General features: G+C 37.3%; 1 protein-coding gene across 2 annotated transcripts in view; it reads left to right on the top strand.

The window, feature by feature from the left end:
* The window catches only part of LOC113479759 (bifunctional heparan sulfate N-deacetylase/N-sulfotransferase 3), a 67,190-nt gene that overhangs the window by 26,648 nt on the left and 18,251 nt on the right, over window positions 1-22,291 (top strand). For both annotated transcript variants that reach the window (XM_026848036.1, XM_026848038.1), the window contains exons 4-7: window positions 2,069-2,223; window positions 5,839-6,024; window positions 8,679-8,807; window positions 21,462-21,644. In XM_026848036.1, the coding sequence (XP_026703837.1) occupies window positions 2,069-2,223; window positions 5,839-6,024; window positions 8,679-8,807; window positions 21,462-21,644 (653 nt within the window). The remainder of the gene's footprint in view (window positions 1-2,068; window positions 2,224-5,838; window positions 6,025-8,678; window positions 8,808-21,461; window positions 21,645-22,291) is intronic.

The raw sequence follows: 22,291 nt of genomic DNA, 5'->3' as shown, positions 1-22,291 counted from the left end.
TTAGGTACCAGTGTGGAACAGATTGAATTCTTCCTCTTTCATTAAAATTCAGTTCCTTTCAACCTGTTGTTGAGTGGTAAATTCCATCGATCAAATGAAATTTTCTATTGACTTCACTGAGAGATCTGTTGAGCTACCACAGTTTATTCTTTTGGATAGTTTGATCTCTACTGTAGACATATAGCAATATATATTACCCATTAAAATAATTTTATACTTATACTGTTGTAGAAATAGGGACAAATGAAAGATAAGGTATAAAATAGGATGTAATATAGAAGGAAGAAGGTGCTCTCTACTGTCCAACAGAAAGAAAAAGACACACATGCAAAATAGGATAACATCAGATTCTGGAAGAGAGAGACAAAAGGCAACACAAGATAATGTCAAAGTTGAAGGATGTTAATGTGAAAGAGGGAAGTGAAGTGACATGTTAGCTAAGGCTAGGAACCAAAACCGGATTTATTCAAAAACCGAAGGAAGATACATAGAGCTTGAATATGCCTAACTGCTGTGCATGTTAAATAGCAGAAGGATAAGTGTTAACTCCTCGTGCTCAGTTGTGCACCTTAGTCTGTATTACTTGTAATTTTGAGAAGAGGCAGGGAAAGAAGTCTGTTATTTAGAGCTGAACAACTGGACAAGAAAGCAGCTGGGCTGCACAGTCCCTCCACAGGTATCTCCTGGGCTCAGCAGACTTCAGCTAGACTTGGTAAATGTCCAGGTTTCACCCCTGCAGTCTAGGTGTCACTTGCACGGTTCAGAGAGACTAGAGATGCCTAAACTTTTTTCACATTCAGGACATCACTTGCTCCATCCATTCCCATCCCTCCCTCCCCTTTCTTTTGCTTAAAATGGCCCAGCAAAATGGCCCTGACTGCCAATTTTGTCACCTGCCAGTGTCTCAGCAGGCAGAGGTACTTTCCAGACCATTTCTTTTGCCTCAGTTGACAGTTCAGATGCTTTGTAGAGAACATGCGCATGGGTTTCATGGTTTTGGCTGAGTGGGATTTGGCAAAGGTATTGCATGTTTGTAGTACAAACTGACCCAGATACTGGCTGTAAACTGAATGAGTTGAGCCTGTCTCTGTTACAGCCCATCCCTTGCTGTAGTTTTCTTCCTTTCTTGATGTGCTTTCTTCTCCCCAGTCTGGCTCATCTGACCTTCAGACGCTCCTTTCACTTTTCTTAAATTGTGTGTGAAGATCACACAGGGCCCTATGGATTCATGTGGGGTTCTAAAATCTAATGATCCTACAAATATTGGCACATCATTACATATGTCTGCCCACATTTTTCATTCACTGCTGCAGTTCCCTCAGAGGTAATAAGGAATAAAATCACAACAGTGAAGGTATATCAGACAAGGTTTGCTGAAGGAAAGAGGAAAAAGCGAAAGGCATATAGTGAGAGTATAGCTGTATGGATGCAGATAACACTAGAGCTGAATGTGATGAAAAAAGGAGAATGGATGTTGCAAAATGCTGAGAGAAAGGATTTATCTGTGAAATACCTTGGTGAGCTCCAGTTACCCTTTAAGCCTCTTCAAAGATGCAGATTCCTGGGAACTCTTCAATAAGTCGTGATCAGAAAGGTAAGGATTAGTGGTTGAAGAGAAAATAATTGTATTAAGCATAATATTTTAAAAAGGCTGCTGGAAAAAATACATCCACGTATCACAGGTAACAAAAGAAGTTTGACTGGGGAGTGAATTTAGTTTGGATTAGGAATACCAGAAAAGAATTGTTAACATTTTCACTTATACTCTGTATTAAACTGTCTTGTAGACAATTTCCATCCCTTAGATACTGATGTTACTGATACAGCACATGTATGTGAGGACAGTGTTGTACCCATGTATTCAAAATTCCATGAAAATGGGGCACTCAGTCTTTTACTTGGCTGTGGTTACTTCAAGAAAAGGAATATGTACTTGGAAACATTTAAAATCCTCAGCACTTTAAATGGTCACATTTTACTATGCCAATTTATTTCTTATATTTTTAAACATTTACAAGAATATAATAAAAGTAGAGACTTCAGAGATTCTTTGGGGTTTTTTTTGCAGGCACTGAGGAGGAAGATGAAGGTGATGACCTGTTGTTGAGGTCTGTAGATGAGTTTTGGTGGTTTCCCCATATGTGGAGTCACATGCAGCCTCACCTCTTCCACAATGAGTCATCACTGGTGGAGCAGATGATCCTCAACAAAAAATTTGCCTTAGTGAGTTATATTTTTGCATTTTATATTGAATTTAGGTATTCAGAAACTATTATTCCTATCTTGTTGGAAAATCCTTGTAGAGTTTGTTTTAATCTCAATGAATTGAAAAACAGAGAAAGTTTTGGTAAAGTGCTTTTTGCAGTTGCTCTATTTTGAGCTATGAAAATTATGTTTTTCTACAGTTCTTTCTTCAATTGAAGTTTGATTTTTTCGGTGTTACTTTATGAAAAATTTTGAATGGAAAAATTATTTCAGAATGAAGAATTAGTATGTTCTCATCTTGGAAAGTCAATATAGATAAAACTTTTTCTGTTTCAATATTTTCCTAAATAAAATTTTGTTCAAATAACCCCTTGTTTAGATTAGAAAAAAAATCTAATTTTTTGCGAGAATAAATGATCCATCAAAATGTGTCAAATGACTTTATGAAAACACTGTATGTTAGGATAAATCAAGTGTGCAACATTTTCAAAAATGCTTTTCTGCAGTGATACCTAATAACATCTTACATTTGCCCTTTGGATCAGCTTTGTAAACACTTGTTTTGAAAGCATTGCCTTTACTAATTATTTATTCACAGCAAAGCTCTGGAAAAATGAAGTTTCAGTGAGAATATAAGAAAAATAAAACCAGATCTTTAGGTCTGGGGTTAATAGAGAAACAGACTTACCTTTTGTCTACAGTTTATTCTATTCAGTAAAACCAAACCAAACTGCTGTACATAGTACATATTATTTGTCCGAAGAAATGTTCCGATGTAAACACATAAAGAAGTGTTATATCAGAATATCTCAGCAAACATAACTTGTTTGCTGAAATACATCTATTCTTCCAGCAGCCTAATTTCATTTCCCCCTTTTCAAAATACACTGGTTGCTCTTTAGCTGGCAGTTAAATGACTTTGTTCCTTGAAAGAGCAGGGGAATTTGAAATAACAGAACAAAACACTTATGGGCCTGTGTCAGTGAGTGTAGGAGGAAGGTATAGACCTAGAATATCAAACAATTAAAATTTGTATTTGAAAACTTTGGTTTTAAGTAAGGTATATGCTTTCTTTCAACCAAAGATTTATCAAGTTTACTGTAATCTGTAGTTGTACTGAGTAGACACCAGCTCAATTTTACTGTTTCCTTTAAAGAAAGCATTTCAATAGAAGTTAGAACCATGAAAATTTGAAAACCCTGTGTCCAAAATTTCCTTTTTTCTATGATTCTGTGTACTGTTGCAAGCTCCACTGCATTAGTTCTTGTAGTTTTGGTGTGACCTAAGACATCCTCTGGGATTAGTCTACAGTATGTAACCATTAAAGTATGTTGTTAGAATAATTCATATTCAACCCTGGTTTAGGTAACTTCATCAGTTTCTTTTTTCTTCATTACTTTCAATGCCCTCAATACTTACAGTTACCTTATATTAATTTTTTTGTGTGTGAGAAGCTCTTTATAGACATGTAGACATGAAGCTACTCATGCTTCATTTGCTTGAAGTATATAAATGAGTAACAGAGATAAGTATCCTGCTTTTTTGAAAGAGGCTGAAATGCTGATCCCTCATGCATTATCAAACTGAATGTGTATATTGTGTGTGAAATGCTCAACTTAGGAATTACAGTCACTAATAAATAATGGAGACACTGATACATTGAAGATGATAGGCTCATAATTAGAAAGAAAGATTTTAATTACATATTTATTACTGCTTATTGTAAAACTTGAGGGAAAACTTAAAAATCAGACATTTCTTTGTAGCTGAATGAAGAAGATTAAATGGGACATTAGAGAATGCAATTTCTTACATGTTCTGTAAACATTTTTCTTTCTGATGTTTATGCATGCTTAAGGGAAGTAGGAAAGATAAAAGGAAGAGGAACTGAAATATCTGTGATGGAATTATATGGTGTAAAGCTGTGTAACTGATGGCGTGTCCATTCTTTATCTCTCATGCAGTAAAACCAACAGGCCAGATCTTACTCATTCCTACCTTGGCACGTTACACCTAATGCACCCCGGCTGTAAATCAGCAGGTGACGCACTTCCCGGGGTGCAGCAGGATTGCTAGTGGGGTGTTTGGATCTTACCCAGGAGCAGCATGGTGACGAGAATTCCAAAAGCTGCACCAGCCTCAGGGTGGTAAAATCTCACACCTCATTATGTGTGGCAGAAATTGCTGAAGGGGAATAATAATTTCACCAGGTTTTTAAATATAGAAAATTTAGGGCTGTCCACTGTGATTAAACCATACCTGTCTGTTACACATGCCATTGTACTAGGTTCAAAGTAGCCCTTTAATGAGGAAGAAATAGCTTTCTTCCCTTGCAGCCTTCACCTCTTTAGTCTTATTTCTCATGTTCTTCCAGAGCAGAAGCAAATGCTGCTTTTTGTGAGTTTGCTTTGTTTTGAGCTGTTAGTGAACTTACGTATTTAAATTGTAACAGATACATCTAATATCGAATCCTGACTATTTAAGCTTTTTAAGACCAGTACATTAGCTTTCCTGCAGTAGATGGTCCTTCTCCAGAAAATATGAAGAAAGATTATTTTACTAAGGTCACACAGCCATTTTTCTTTGATATAATACTTAGTTTTTCATATTCCTTAGTAACTATAGTTTATTCAAAGGAAGGGACCCAAGTAGCAACCAACTCTTACCTTTGCACACAAAGTATGGCTAGAAAATATGAAGATGACTGTACAAATACAAACAATATAAAAACCTCTTAAACAGAATTCAAAGGTTGTGTAAAGGCAGTTTTCCTAAGTCATTGGAGTGCAGCAACATCTTATGGACAGTGTATTCTGCTAATCAGACTATCAGAGAAATATCTGTTACATACTGTTCCTTTGAAAAGTAACCCGAAAGAAAGGAGAAGGGGTGTAAAAATTCACTGGAGTATGTTGGAAACCAGAAAGTGGAAAGAAAATATATTGAATGTCAAGAGAAGGTAATATCCGCAAGGTCAGTGTGTAAACAAGATAAATGGCAGAAGTCTGCAAAAATAGATGATGTACTACAAAAGGGGTTATTCTACAACATTTGCCTATTATCCTCAGAATTTTACAAGTGGTTTTCTTTTCTCCTTTTTTAAAATGACACTGAAATGGTTAAGCTGGCTTTTGAATATGGTTTTGTGTTTCGAGTGGACTAGGGGGGAAATGCAGAGTGACTCTCTGAAATTCAGCTAACAATCCAAGTAATATTGTGGGGACATGTAGTGGAAATCTCATTTTTGTTATTATAACTGCCAAATGCTACCTGTTGTGTTGAAGATGTGCCGGTAATTTTCTCTCAAATTCTTAGTTTGTGAGCAAGTTCCTTGTAAGAACTGGAAAGAGTGCAGCTTTCTGTTTAATGTAGATTGAAGAAATCAAATGTAAAATACATATATATCACTCTTCCCTATATACTCATAAAATTATTTATTAAAAAGGCTTTTGTATTAAAATCCTACATTCATCTTCACCATGCTGCCTTCCATCTCCCTTACATATCAGCATATTTTGATATCACCATTATTTGCATTTGAGAGCTGTTCTTGGTCTCTCACAAACAAAGGATTTGAGAAATGCCAAAGCATCAAGTTTCTTACATTTTTGAAAGCAGTCTGTTATGTCTTAGGAACACAGTATTCCAACTGATTTGGGCTATGCGGTGGCTCCACACCATTCTGGAGTCTATCCAGTACACGTTCAACTTTATGATGCCTGGAAAAAGGTCTGGAATATCAGAGTTACCAGCACAGAAGAATACCCACATCTGAAGCCTGCAAGGTATAGACGAGGCTTCATCCACAAAAATATCATGGTGAGTTGTATTTATGATGTTCATGTTATAACCACTCTACCATTTTATGAACAATTTATTTTTAAGTGGAAAAGCACGGTATCCTGAAAGTTCACATTGTGAGAAGCACATATTGCTATGCATAAGTAGCAAGATATATTTGACAGTTTCTTGTTAATTAAAATCAGTCTGTTGCTGATGATGTTATTGCTGATGAAGGTAGCCTCCAGGCACCCCGCTGTTAACAGTTAACAGGCTGTTAACTGTTCTAGTCCTACTGTTAATACAGTTCAGAGATCTCAAGGAAAAAGTCAATATCTTTTTTGCATCTTTTAGCAGAATATTATGGGTTAGGTTTTTAGCAGGTTTTAAATTTGCATAGTACCATTAGCTGCAAAAGAGTTTTGCCAGTTTATGCCATCTGAGAATCTGGATCCTGTTGCATAAATATTTTTTCTTCCATTTTTTCATTCTGCCATACAGAAATGTGAGCTGTGCTTTGCACTGTGTCTTAACCCCACAGCTAGGCTTAGGGCCCAGGCAATCAGTCTGGATGCAAGGCACACACTCAGAAGGTTGGAGGGAAGGAAGCCACACACACCCCACACCCCCCTCCAGGCCATGAAAGTGCTCTGTTGAGGCAGCCACAAGTCAAATCACACAATTTTTCTGTATTAAATAATTCACAGTGTTGTTCACTGACAGCAGTCTTTGCCAAAATGGGTCATATGCAACTGACATGGAAGGTGTTATGCTAATACCATCTGGTCACTGGGGCGTAGGCTATGTCTGATTCACATATTGTCATTATCTGAAAAGTGTTTCAAAATTACTTTCCAGAATACTTGATGGTATGTTCTGGAGTAACTTTCTTTTGGAGCATGCAGGAGAGCAGTGAATGGGAAGGATCCTAGTGTGTGTACTGTGTTGTGTCTCTGGCTGCAACAAGCAGTTTTGGAGGGTCAAGTGCCTTAACACAAGACTGCCACTTGTAACAGAATTCTGATGTTGTCCTCATGTTACCATGGATACCACTTTTCTAAGCAAAATAATAATATTTAAAAGTTTTGATCTATTTTTGGATGATGCAAACTAAAATGATCTCCAGACATCCAGGAAAAAAATTGACACCATTCAGATTTGAGCTACAATTTGTTCTTCTCAAAGCAAGAGCTGCATGTAAAATCATGGGTTTGTGGGTATGCTCAGGGGGGCGTGAAGCATTTGAGGAAGACTGACTGACTCTCAGACTCTCCAAAAATCTCTTTCAGAAATGTTTGTGAAAAAATGTCATTTGAAGACACATAATGAGATCTAACACAAGGACACTGGGGCCAAAAATCTATTTCCAAGAACGGTCAAAATAAAACCACCTGTTTTGGGAGTCTAAAGCTTTCAGTTCTCCAGGGCAAATACATTAATATTTTACATCTGCAGGCTTATAGTGATGAATACATTAGGTAATAAAATCATTGTGTAAGATTTGCCAGAGCATTTCCCATCCAGTACAGCTTCATTCTTTGCCTCTGTAAAGAATTGTTCTCATATTTCATCAGTGAAATCCAAAGGTTTTTTAAAAAGCCTATGCAAGTTTATAGCAAGTGTACAAATTCCATACATTTTCTGAAACAGAATTTATGATCTGTGATCACAGTATCCTGTACGTTACAGAAATGACGTTGAGAAATGAAACTACAGGAAATAAAAAGTATCTACAGAACCACAGTCTGTGTCAAGTAAGGGGTTTGCATGCTTTAGAAGTTTAAGCTATCATATAATAAATGTTTTAAATTCAACTAAAATCTTTGAGACAATCCCAGTTTAAGAATTATACATGAACATCAATACTCAGCTATTTTCTTAAAAAATTAGACATGATTGTAATGCTCTCCAGCAAATTATATTCTGAAGTTGACAGAAAATATTTTTAAGTTCTGGAAAACTTAACTGCAGTTATTAGTTCTTCCTATTCAAAAGACTTGTTCTTTGCATGTTTTTTAAAATACTTTTGTTTATGCTACTTTTTATTGCAACTGGTGTTACAAAACTAGCACAGTTGAATGAGAAGCAAATCTGTCTTATAATGTGAGCATTATTGGCAAAAATCATCGGGTGTCGGTGTAGAATTATTATTGGGGGTGAAGCCCAAGCCAAAAAACCCTTTCAAATTCCAGTTTAAATTTACAACAAAACCATCATTCAAATAAAAAGTAGAACTGATTAATGCCTTATACACTGATAAAATTTCAGATTATGTTTCAAATTATTTTAAAATTTTAGAAATCTTTGATGGCCAGACTTCAAATACTTGATTTTATAATCAGGTGTTACAGATAAAATTATCTTGAGGAGGTTGCTGAATTTTAACTTACTGACTGAGATCAATCTCTAGTGTCAAACAAAATGTGATGGATTTTTGGACCTTATGATTTCACTGATAATAAAAATGTTGTTTCTTTCAGTAAGCGCTATTTATTGATCTACCAGCGTATTAATTCAACTAGATCATTTTTGACTTCTGGGAAAGTTGTGATGCCAAATCTACCCAGCAATTATCACAAAGGAACATTATTAGTTATGTGTTGCTTATCTGGCATTCATTACCTCATTAGAAGTATAAACATTTTTGCTTTGTGAATTTCTCTTGAATATTTTTTTTTCTTAAATAAATTCAGGTGCTTCCTAGGCAAACTTGTGGCTTATTCACCCACACAATTTTCTATAAAGAGTATCCTGGAGGCCCGAAGGAACTAGACAAAAGTATTCAAGGAGGAGAGTTGTTCTTCACAGTGGTTCTTAATCCAGTAAGTACAGTGTCATTTTGAAATGTTCTTTTAAAAATTAGTTAAAGGAGAAGTTACTGAATGTTTCAAGGCTAATCAGCTGGGTCTCCCAAATAGTAATGATTAGTCACAGTGAGCTCTCATGCTTTTTCTTAATTTAAGATCTGATATTACGTGTGTTCTATCAGTTGTACAAAGATAATCTCTATTTTCTTTGGCAACAGTTTTCTTGGTAATGCAGTAGTAGCAAACTTTCTTGTTGTTCTTTACTTTTGCATGAAATAAGAACCCTGTGATTTAGTTTTTTTAAAAAATTCAAGAATTAAGAACTCATATTACTAAGAGACAAGTATCTCAGGTGAAGTTCATTTTCTGGCTCTTCCAAATTCATAATCAGAAATGTTGGGAGTACTCTATTGGTTTGAGAAAGTTGCAACCAAGGATTGCTTGTGCTTAAATCTGTTTTGAGAATTTTCATTTGCTGATTCATAATAGCTTCAAAGAAAAGATCCAAGTAAGTGAACTACATAGTTAATAGATCTGCTTAACATTTCCTTTAATGGAAGAAGGAACAACAAACAAGGCTATGAAACTACATAATACTGGCAGAAGAGAACAATATAGTACTTCAAAATGGTAGGGGATTAGGTCAGTTGCGTCAAAACTGACCTTTTAGACAGGCATTTAGGCGAGTTTTTCATCTGAATTCCAAATGAAACATATAAATAAAATTTACCCATTTTAGACAAAGGTTATCACAAACATTCATTTTTTCAGAACGCCAAAGTGAATAAAACATATTTCCACTCAAATCCTTAGGAATACTAGCCTAAATATTTTTGTGCCATTTTTGAATCTTCCATAATTTAATGGAAGTCCAAAGGAGAAAAGCTTCTGTCAGCTACTTTAACAATTTATATGCAGATCTGGTTTTCAAGCCTCACATTCTTTCAGGCTGTAGTTTTGGTTCTTTGAGAGCAGTTACTGTCTTTTGTTCTCCTTTTTCATGTTCACATAGCAGAATTAGGAAGTAAAAACTTCACTTCCTCAGCACACATGTGGTCTCCCTTTTAGAGGATGACAGTAGTCCAGTCCTAACTTTGAGGCTATATGTCATTTCAGGCACAGCATGTTAACAGAGATGAGACCTGGAAAATTCCTCAGATGGAGGTTATTAGTACCATAGCAATGCTTTGGCAATATATGGATCTTAACTAAGAGTTACAAGCTTAACAGATCATACTTAGAGGAAGACATATAGTACAACATTTTGAGTCAGGATGAACTGTATTCCATATTGAAACACTGCCACAACTTAGCCAAAAACTATTTTACTGTCTTACAACAGTAGGAAAACAGCAAAATTTAGTATGGTTGCTCAAGGTGTAAGCCTTTCAAATTAAAAGAGTGAAGAGAATGGAGGGGAAGACAAGATAAGCAGTGAAACAATCATGATTATTGGTATTAATTATAGAAGTTGGATCGTGTCTGCCTAACAGTCTTGAAAGTGAGTACAGTAATGTCCTTTTATATATTACAATTAGATCTTTGATTTATGCATTGCAATGTCGACTGATCACCTCGTTCTGAGAAATATAATAACCCCAATACAGTACAGGTTAAAAGACTAGAAGTTAAATGCTCTTTTTTTTCTAAATACAACTGTAAATTAATACCAGACCAAAATTTGCCCAAGACAAATTGTTGCAATCCTTTTTAAGGATTGCCTTTGAAAAGATGATACGTCTGGTTTTAAATATCTGCTTATAAACAGTTTCTAAAGTTCTAAGCATTAGCCTGGCATGTAATCAATTTAAAGATTACGGTTTGCATCTTTGTGTTTTTTAAGTATTACATGTATTTATACCATAATTTGCAAGTCAGAGTTGGGCAAAAATTAGGCATTAAAATGAAAACTAAGTAGCTTTAGGAATTTGTCTAATGATGAAGTGGCATTTTGGATTTCATAAGCTTTTCTGTGTTTTCATTAAAGTTGCTGGGATTTCTCAATGTGAAATGCCCAGCTTTTCAGAGGATGCAAAAATTCCATTATGAGGCATTTTCTAAATGTTATTTTTTCACTGCTATAAAACTACAAAGAAGAAACATTACTTAGGAATCACTACAGTGTCAGCTAAATAATACTTTCAACAATGACTACATAAATATTTAGTTTCCAAAAATGGAAAATGTGGGTGTAAATTAAATGTAAATCTTAACAAAGGCCTTCACTACATTTCCTGGCTTCATTTGGATAAATGATCTTAGGTGAATATAGTTTCTAAGGTGTAAGTTACTAGGCTGAGGCTTTAGAAACTGAATACCCTACACTGAAATAAATGCTCCTAAGAATAAAGCCCAAAATTTCTTTGCGGTTTGGCTGTGTAATGGTAGCTATTCCCAAGACAGGCTCTGCTTCCTTATAGTATGCTAGATCAGCCACAATCTGCAGAATAAACCACAAAAAACCACACATGTGCAGCTGTAAGCTTTTGACATGAGAACCAGCATTACTGCCCTGTTCCCAGGGCATGGTACAGTCAGAAGTCCTGCAGGTAAGAAAAGCATCAGGAAATCCTGCTCTGCAGATGATCTCTGCTAGTTGTGTTTCGAATGGAAATGAATAGTTGGTTTGTTGGAGTAGCTAATCTTGTGGTTAGCAAGCTGTATTTATGTGATCTATATTTATATCCCCACACTGCTGGTTTGATAGCTATCTGATGATGGCTGTAAAGTGATATTGACAGCTGTGCCCACTGTGTTTGTAAGTCATCTAGAATGCTGAAGTGCCACCAAGCTGAAAAGAGCCTAAGTAGTAATATAAGGTACTATCTACTCTCCCAGTAATATTTTGTGTGTCTGTCTTATGTTAAAGGTCTTGCTGACTTCAGCAGCCCTTAGGCAAGATTGTACTATATCAGGATCTTGCACAAAATGTTTTACAAGAAGAAGAAGAAGAAAAAAAAAAGAAACCTTTAGCAACCCTGCATTCTTAATATACTGGCATTATTTTCCCCACATTATCAGTTGAGTAATTGACTTAGAGGGACGTTGTGTGACTCACACTAATTTAGCCAGGGAATTCTGTAGCAAAGCCACAAGGAAAACATGCATTGTAGAAGTCTTTAGTGATGAGTATCTTATCCAGTCAGACAGCTCTATATCTTTGGTTTATTATTTCACATTGTTACTATTTTTCTTAATACTGTACTGACTTGAAAACATTTTAGGAAGTATTTATCCTGATAAACTTGTTAGAATCTTCAGTGACTTTAGATTCATCTATCTCTGTCTGCAATATTCAGTGAAGTTCTTGGATTAATAAAACAAAGTTCTGTTAAACACTTCTTAGAATGGAATTGTACATAATGATGAGGTAGATATAGACACTGCCATCAACTGTATCCTATCTTCTCAGGTTGGCTAGTAAGTCTATCAATACTGACAAGGCTCTATCAATACCTCTGAACCACTCTAAAAATAATTAGATCTAAGAACTGAGCCAAAGTAAACATAGCTGAACATGCCTTTATAAAACCTATTTGAATATTCCTTTCTGTCTGCCACTGTATATTTTCCTCATCTGCAACTAGAAACATACATATTGCTTCTTTATGAAAATATGTCTGTGCTAATTATTAGTCTGTGCCATAGCCATTGTTTCTGTAGGTAGCTGATGTGGAAGATGTACCATAAAATAAGCTAAGGAAGAACTGAGACTAGAATAGTTCAAAAAACAGTGGTATAATAAAATTTTTGGAGACCTAAGTTACAAATGAGCTGCTTCTAGCTTGCACGTGTTGCAATAGATTTAAGTCCCCAAACTTGATTAACTGAGTAACTAAGGCTATCTACTGCTAAATTATTTGTTTGATATATAACAGTACTGTTCAATTAACGGGAACATAACAAATCTGGCTGTCTTTGTGAGTAGCTATACATGTTACGATAATACGTATACATAAAGGGTATACACCCTTCATCTTTCCAGGAAAAGAAAAAATTCTGACGGGAACAGGATTCTGCTAAGACAGCACTGCATACTGCGGCATTTCTCTGATGATGTACATGTTCCCCAATGAGAGCAGCTAATAGAGATGAGCTATTGGAGTGGCTATTGCCAGATGAGCACTTGTGTGGTGGGTTGACCCTGGCTGGACACCAGGTGCCCACCAAAGCTGCTCTATCACTTCTTTCCTCAGCTGGACAGGGAAGACGAAATATAATGAAAGGCTTGTAGGTCAAGATGACAGTAAGAGATCACTCGGCAATTACCATCACAGGCAAAACAGATTTGACTGTGGAAACTACCAATCAAATAATAGCATAATGAGAAATAAAACCAAATCTTAAAACATCTTTCCCTCACCTCTCCCTTCTTGCATTCAACTTTACTCCTGATTTTTCTTTACCTTATCCCCCACCAGTGTCGCAAGGGGACAGGGAACAGGGATTGCAGTCAGTCCATCACATGTTGTTTCTGCTGTTCCTTCCTCCTCAGGGGGAGGACTCCTCACACTCTTCTGCTGCTCCAGCGTGGGTCCCTCCCACAGGGTGCCATCCTTCAGGAACAGACAGCTCCATCATGGGTCCCCCATGGGGTCACAAGTCCTGCCAGCAAACCTGCTCTAGCATGGGCTCCTCTCTCCACAGGGCCACAGGTCCTCCCAGAAGCCTGCTCCAGCATGAGCTTCCCATGAGCCTCCTTCAGGCATCCACCTGCTCTGTTGTGGTGTCCTCCCTGGGCTGCAGGTGGAGATCTGCTCCACAGTTAACCTCCACGGGCTGCAGGGGCACAGCTGCCTCACCATGGCCTGCACCATGGGCTGCAGGGGAATCTCTGCTCTGGCATCTGGAGCATCTCCTTCCCCTCCTTACTGACCTTGGTGCCTGCAGAGTTGTTTCTCTCACATATTCTCACTCCTCTGTCTGCCTTCAATTGCTCTTGCGCAGCTTTTTTTGCCCCCTTCTTAAATATGTTATCACAGAGGTGCTACCATCATTGGTGATGGGCTCAGCCTTGGCCAGTGGCAGGTCCACCTTGGAACCACCTGGAACTGTCTCTGTCAGACATAGGGGAAGCTTCTAGCATCTTCTCACAGAAGCCACCCCTGTAGCCTCCCCACTACCAAAACCTTGCCATGCAAACCCAATGTGACTTGAACTTCCCTGCTTTTATGCAACCCTTGAAAGCAGGGTAGAGTTCCATAGGGGTTTGTTTTTCACACATCTCTCAGCTGTATAGAGGATCCTGTACTTTCCTCATACACATCTGATACCATCTGCTTCTGTAGACAGCATGCTGCACTAGATAAACAGGCCAAACACAGGACAGATCTACTAATTTGGGTTTTTATTAATACGGAAAAGTTTATTGTTTTTCTAAGTGCAAAGTTTCAATAATAAAAATTCATGAGGCAGATCAAAAATATGAAATGGAGTATATCTTATCTGCTTTCTACCACTTCTTTAGATTTTATTCCTAAAGTTTATTCCAGTTTGTTAATCTGTTTGGTTTGGTTTTCAATTGATGTAGAAGGTATGTTTTGATTCTAAAATCAAAGTAATCTAGCAAACCAAAATTTTCCTAATATATAACTTCAGCTTGGATGAGAGACATGGCCTAAAACAACACTGTATGCTCCTCCTTTTCTGGTAGCATCAGTAAAAGTTAAGGTGTCCCAGTTTAACTTTGAAGAAGGCATACATAATGCAGTCCTAAAATAGCCTTTGAACTATGGAAGATACAGATCGGGAGCTTTGCTATCCTACAAGATTAATGTTTAAGGAAAAACGGTTCATGAAAATCTTCCATACCTTTTCTGCCCCCAAGAAAAACAAACTGAACAGATTACAGTAACTGCATACATGCACTTCCTTACAAAGTACTGTGTGTCTACAGATCTAAAGAAAAGGGAAAATGCCCTATGGAGAGGAATTTGGTGAAAGCCTTCAAATGGTTGACAGCCCAACAATGAAGCTAATGTGTAGCCAGCTGTGTGTTCTCTGTAAGGTTACAGCAGTACTGATCAAGAGGGAAGACTGTTAACAGTTTAGGCCCTGTGTCTGATTGATCTTAAAATAATTGTAATCTTTGTATGCATTCAGTTCTAAGTATTATTTTCCTCTAGTTTTTACCTCTCCCAAGTTACAGTGAGCAGAGCTGTTATTAAGCTAATTGACTTGCAGCAAGGGAGAAATTATCTTCTTTAGCACTGAAAATGAGAGGATTTATATGAGCATCAGCAGAACCTACTATATGTTAATGTGACCCTGAACAAGATGAATAGTCAGGCTTTGGGACTACAGAGGAAAATGCAAAACCCAAAGGCATTCAGGCTCAAATCTTCCTTTTCTGTTTGTCCTGCTTTGCACAACCTCATATTTAATGGTACTGAGTGTGAGAAGCAGGAAGGATGACAAACATGTTGAGAAGCCCACTGATGTGCAGGCACATCCCTGAGCTCTGATGTGTGGAGTTTGTTGTTGGCATCCCATGGTAGTGCCACTGGGAGCATAGCCTGGCCTCTCCCATGTGTTGGTTCAATTTGGCAGGCTTGGCCCACTTCATGGGTGAGTGAGAAAGGCAAGAGTTTCATCTCTTCCCTGCTCTGTCATGTCCATTTTTGGAACTCTTGGGAGCTCCAACAATAGTTTGGGGAATTGCCATGAATTGGGGCAGGGGAGAAGTCAGTTTTGCCCAACATTTTGATTACAGAATACAAGTATTCCTTGCTTTCCTATCTGTTCTTCAAAATCCACCCATAAAAGCCAGAGTCTGGTATTTTGTGGGTGGAATAGACAAAATATAAAAAAACCTAAACAAAGAGGCAACAGGGAAAGGCTGCAGAACAGGCTGGATTACCTATCTCATTAGAGGTGCATTGAAGTTGTAGGCAGTAAAAACTACCCTTCTGGGATTCTTCAGAGTTTTCAAATGGAAAGCCTTGTACAAGTGGTTTACAGCTACTAGTGAAGCAAGTCTTTTGGATGTTACTGCCAGTTGGGAAGTTGAGTCACAAGGGTAATGAGCAGTTTACAGAGAAAGGCAAAAAACATTTGGGCAACAGCTGAAAATAAACTGAGGTTTCCTGACTGTCAGATTAATAATTCAGAACTACACTAATTATGTAATTTTGTTTCATTTTTATAAATCTTCCCTGGCTCCATATATTTGTAGTGGAGACACTGCTAAGTAAATCAAATTCAACTAGTTGGCTTGTCTTTGCAAGTGGGCAGATTCATGGCAGCTGTGAAGCCAGCAGAACAGCCTCAGAGCAAAAAAGGGACTTAGAAGCTGGAATCTCTCTGTAGTGGAATCAAACACAGCTTTTCTGGTAGTGTACAGGTCTAAAAGGAATATTTTTCAACTATTAAAAATACATATTCAAGTCTAGACTGCAATCTAATGCATTATTCTATCACTTTGTTAGTCTAATAGAGCAAAACCAGCTGTTGCTGAGTCTCTGAATACCTGAAACAAAACTGTTCTGAGTAAAATGGAGACAGTATCAGAGCTGCAAACAGTGTGCACAATGCCAAATTAATTGGAATATAGGTGTTCTGAGAGTTAGACATACTCCTGTGGCCTGTAAACATTTGTTCAGTAGCTAAAATATCAGCAATATACTAAATTGGTAATGCATCTGCTTCTAGTGCCTAGGAGAGATCACATAATTAATTGTCAATCATAATTTAACTTCATTTTAAAGTGGTGTGCTTAACTTCATTGAGTTGGGAGGCCTCAATGCTGCCTTTTAATGTTGTTGCACAGATTGGAGGGTGACACAGTGCCCATGAAAAACGTACCTTGGTGACTGGTTTAATAGTATGAATTTAGTCAAGTTAGATTGCCTGCAATAGATTTATATATGGTAAAAATCAGAAGACATGTCCAGTCCATAAGAAATGGTTATTACTGATTTATTTATTTTTATACCAGCTCTTCTAGTTCCAGATTTGAAATGCCAGAATGATAATAAATCTGTTCAACAGCATCAGTGTCACTGCAAGTCTTAGTCCTTCCTTGGCTTCCCTGATGCTTGCCAACCTCTGAAAAGGGAGTCTTCTCTCTGCTCTTGGGTTACAGCACAATCCTGACAGCCTAGTGCAGTGGTCTCCAAAGAGGCGTGCACAAAATGATCCAATTAGGTGTAGGAAGAAAATATTGGAACTTCAGTTAGAAGAATATAATTTATAAATAACTATACATACATTGGGGGGGTGTGCTCAAAAAATTTTTACTGATAGGTGTGCATGGTCAAAAAAGTTTGAAGACGACTTGCTTAGTGGACTGGTGTTCTACAGGCTTTTTACTGTTCTTTTGAGCTTAATTTATTTCACTCTGCTGTAGACATTGCCACTTCTTTCCTTTCCCGCATTATTACTGTGACTGAAACCAAATTGAAAAGTCCTCCTGCTGCGGTGCACCATTACGGAGGTATAAACAGAAAAGGAGTATGAAGAAGAATAATAGTGAGGTGTAAGTGCAACCTATTCATCTGCAAAATGTTTGTGTAAAATGGAGTTTGAATGTGAAGCAAAGTACATTTTGCTTGTCAGGATATATGGAGGGGAGAGGCAATATATGCCGGTTGCCCAGCACAAAAATATCAACTCTGCTGCTTTCTATCAGAGCAGCTAGTCTTGCTCACCATAAATATTTTCTGGGTAACTAGTTGCATTTTTTTCATTTTGTTTGTTTGTCAAGTTTTCTCTGTTCTTGATACATAAATTAGATCATGCTGGTTCATCTTTTCCTGATTTGTATGATTTAAATACATTTCCCAATTAGAGGCAATAGCTTCTAGGTCAACAAATTATAGAGTTGAGACTGAGACTGAGCTGCTGCTATTGGATAGTAAGGAAATATGCACCACAGAATGAAAGCTAAAAGCTGTTTCTCCTGAGTGCTTGTCATTTGCCTACATCTCTGCAGTACTGGTCAGAATCCCAAATAAAATCAGGGCTTGGGAAGAAGAGCAGAACAGAAGTAGCCTTCTGCCCTTTCGTTCTGAGGAAGGAGGAGTGCAGAAATGCTGAGGAGAAGCTGAAAGGAGCAGGTCATACAGCTGCCTATAAGGCTCTCTGAGAAGGCAGAGTAAAGCACCTTTGCTACTCTGATCCAAAGACGGGTATAAGCAAGAAAGGAGCTGCTGCCCAGAGGCCAGATTTAGTCCCAAACCATCATTTTAAAAATCGTCTGCATTCCATTTCAGTCCCCTCATGAAAGATATTAAATCCTGTGGAGAGTGTGCATTGAAGTGCAACCAAGATGATAGTTTGTTTATGAGGAACAGCTTAAAAGGGTGATCCTTCTTGCACTGAGATAAAGAAAATGCTGAGATGCCCTGAAAGAAGTTATTTTAGAAGAGGGCTGGAGATAATAAAATCAAGTAAACTCTTTTTAACTGAAAGGGAGGCTAAAATGCTTGTTAGAGTAAATATAAATCCATTCGTAGCTGCTTCCCTTTTGAAGAAGGAATAAAGAAATATATGAAGCTCTGTTTATATTTTACAGTGTTTCCTTGAGGTGGAAGGTTATTGAACAAATAGCGTTATTTACTAGATCTAGTCTTCTGAGATGCTCACAAAGAATTCCTTTTATATCTCCTGATCTGTGTTTTTAAGAGAATAAATCTTTAATAGTATAGTGTGTGCTACCTATTAGTTGGCACAGAAAGAGTCATCATTCTCATTAGTTAGAACTTGTTTGAATGAAGCAGAATGTGGTATGATAGAGCAAAACCAAGCATCATAACTCAATAGGTAAGGCAAAAAAATAATGATGTTTTGTCTTCGTGTGAAACTGCACACCTGCAAAGGGAGAGGTGATGATACAAGTTTCCATCCTTCTGCACAGCTTGGTGGGAAAGCAGGGAAGTGGGTAGCAGCACACCATACCCTGCAGCTGGGCCAGCGCCAAGGTGAAATCCCTTAAAATTGCACTTGGATATCATTTTCTCCCTGTAGTCAGGGAAACCGGAGGATCAGCTTAATACATCTCTCCCAGTGCCGTGGCTGCATAGCTGTTGTCGACAAACTCGCAGGAGTGAGCGGCTGGCAGGTTGGCATCACATACTGTGAGCCACCTCTCCTCAAGATCCCTAGCGTATAAAGTGGGCCAAGATCCTTCTTGGAGAAACGTGAATGCAGCCATTGCAGCATCACGCTCCTGTCGGTTATACAAGCTGCTAGCTTAGTCTGCAAAGACCTTTTGCAACTGGAAACAAGAGTAAGTAGTTCTCCAGTCGGATCAGGTGAATTAGGCCCTGGATCAGCAATACTTCATTGTTCATACTATGAAGCACAGGATTGTAGCTTGATGATTTTACACAGGTAGTGGTAGTGATTTTACTAGGAATTTATACAGTATCAGGAAGGGAAATACTTTCGTTCAGTTTTCCTGGAAGATAGTCTCAGCTGATCTGTAATATTTTTGATGCCATGTAGAAATAAAGATCTTTTATGCAATGTAAAGTTGTATGTTAACAGAGTCTGCATTTTGTGACATTAAGTAACAATTCGGTTACACTTCTTTACAAGATTTAGTTATTTTCATTTTAAACAAGCATTTATCATCTTTCTTTTTCTCATAAATAATTAACCATAAAGTATTTGAAATAAAAAAAATAAATAAAATGAGAGCCAAGGTCTCTGATATATTTTTCCCCTTCATTGACACAGTTTCATATGATGGAAATTATTTATGATAATCCGTCCGATCAATTTTTCAGCCTTCACTCAGACATTCTTAAAATTAAGTGATACTCTCTTCAGGGAAAGAATAATACATATTTTCCTGAACTAGCAATCTTTTCAAGTTTTCTTGCTTTTTCTTCCAGTGCAGTGCTGTGGTTATTGGCATGTAAGGAGTTACCAGGAGGTCACCTGACATAAATGTCAGAGGTCAACCCACATGTAGGAAAGAAAGAGGCTGTCAAGAAAACAAGTTAACCTTTTTTTATGGAAACCCTCTGATTGTATCTTTGTTCAGAGTAACATAGGCCTATGGCCGGTCTGTTCCTGCTTTGAGAACTGAAATAAAAACGGAAACTTGAAAGGTTATACGTTTGACAAAATGCTTTTTATTGGTTGCCTAAAAGGGGAGGGGGTTGGCTTTTTCAGTCTCACTCCTATCTGAAAAGAAAGATTGTATCCTAATGATTTATCAGTGTATATCTTCTAATTTTACTTGAGTCAGACAAACTGAAGCCCTCAGCTTACTTCATAAGCCAAGAGGTGTCACCAAATGACACTATTAAATAAACACATTTTCTGTGTCCATTCACTGCAAGTTCTCTGTAGTGTTACAGTTAGGTGTTCAAAAATAGACGTTCGGTAGCTTTGAATGTTCTATATCAAAGGACGCCAGTGGTTTAACTACTCTGAAACAAAAGAATACAGCTGTAGATTCCAGTTTTTCATTCTTTATTTTTCCTTTTTTAAATTGAAGGCTGGCATTCCTTTACAAAATATTAACTTCAGTTCCTGAACTAATTTCAGAATTATAGCCATGATAAGCCTTTTTTATTTTAAAGTGGCTTACATCAAGTTTTACTTTAAATAGAAATTGCCCATTCATGGCATTAGCAGATTTATTTATAAAAAGAGTCATGTTTCTAATTTTTTAATGGAAATTAGTCTGGAGAATTTATCTTGGGAGAGTTATCCTATTTCAAAAAAAAAAAAAAAAAGAAAATCACTGCTAGAGAGGCAATGGTTTGCAGATTTTAGTGTATGAACAAACTGTTTCATCAGTGAAAAATTGCTTTGAAAATGGATCATTTTGCAAAACGGAGATTTCAGTCTTCAGCTCTTCCTCCATCCCTGAGAGACCATCCTTGACATTTGTGTATTCCTGATCTGCTCATCAGCACAGCTTACGTGCATCCAAATATGCCCTTCCTCTGAGAAACCTTCAGGGCAAGCATTTCTTCTATTGGGAGTGTGAGGGTGCAGTTGGAGCACAGGACTTAGCAGGAGGAGAGTAGCAATTTCACAATAAGTGTTAGAGGAACAAAATATAAGCAGCCTTATAATTGATGGATATTGAGCTGTTCAGTTTGGGGTTTTTTATTTAGGAGTACTTTTTACATAATTATTTGAAAGTACTCAGTCGGGTTTCAGATATTTTTTCATTTGTTTCTGCATATGATTCAACTTTCTGCACAGTGTTTGCAGAATAGCTTTGTAGAAGAGATGATCTACTTATCCTATAAAACAGTTGGATCAACAAGATTTAAATCAGAGCAGTAGAGGTCAGCTATCCTCTTGGTCTCTGACTTCTTTTCCACATAAACAGAGTTCACATTTTTAATATTGCATTTGTTTTCCGCTTGAAGTAAAATTGTTTTTCTGTATTCTCCATTAAGTAAATTTACATGCAGACTATATAAATGTTGTACAACACCAGGGTAGGATTGTGTATCCTAGTTCACACAGAGCTCACGGTACCTATTCTGCAGTTTTGTGCATTGATTCCATTGAGTTGACTTGAGAAGGAGGATGTAATTCAACGAAGAGCAAGAATTGTAAGATCGGGGCAAATGTAATCAAAGTCTTGCAGCTCTAAATAAGAACAAAATGCAAATTAAATTTATATTATCTGTGGTTACACTGCCATCTAGTGATATGAAGAGTCAATGTCTGCTTGCTTTATTTTGTTTTCTGAAGATCAGCATCTTCATGACACATTTGTCTAATTATGGAAATGACCGCCTGGGGTTATACACCTTTGTGAATCTGGCCAACTTTGTTCATACCTGGACAAACCTGAAACTGCAAACTCTTCCTCCAGTTCAGCTGGCTCGCAAGTATTTTGAACTATTCCCAGAGCAAAAGGACCCTCTCTGGCAGGTAAACAAGCTTGCTGATGAAGAGATAAAAAAAAATTCATCTTGATGGTGTTTTTTGTTAAGTTCTCTGTTTCAGTTTCTTGTATAATACTAAGCAATAATACTTTCAGATTTACTGCCTGGTTCCGTAAAACAGCTTACTGAAGCTTCAGTGTACGTGATTGTTTGCTCCATCGCTTAAATCTCCATAGAAAAGTTGTGAAATTAATATGTATTAAGATGTGTAATTAAAATTATCTTTAATTAATTTTATTTGTGACTTTACTTGCTTTATAATGTGGGAAGTGCAGGAAAGGCTTGTTGTGGGGTTTTTTTCCTTGTTTTGGAACTAATAGAAGTGAAGCATTTGACAGAGAGATGCATATGCGTGTTTTAGCACTTGGCCATTAAAGGTGTGAACTCTTCTCCAAGTATGTGAAGAGGACATCGAAAAAGAGAAAAGAACATTAAGACCATGGATACCCCTAATGCTAAGACTGACTAGCCAAGTAGAAATAGATGAATTAGAAGGTTATTCACAAAAGGGCTGAGAAATGCCCAAGCCAGAAATTTACCAGCACTTAATACTCCGATGTTTTCAGCTCTGCCACTTGATTATCCCACACTGGTAAATGAGCAAATTGAAAATACCAGGAACGGGAAGACCTG

Source organism: Athene cunicularia (genome assembly GCF_003259725.1).
Source record: "Athene cunicularia isolate RWA chromosome 4 unlocalized genomic scaffold, athCun1 chr4_part2, whole genome shotgun sequence".
Classification (NCBI taxonomy): domain Eukaryota; kingdom Metazoa; phylum Chordata; class Aves; order Strigiformes; family Strigidae; genus Athene; species Athene cunicularia.
Note: the sequence above shows the minus strand (reverse complement) of the source record. Positions and strands in the feature narration are given on the sequence as shown.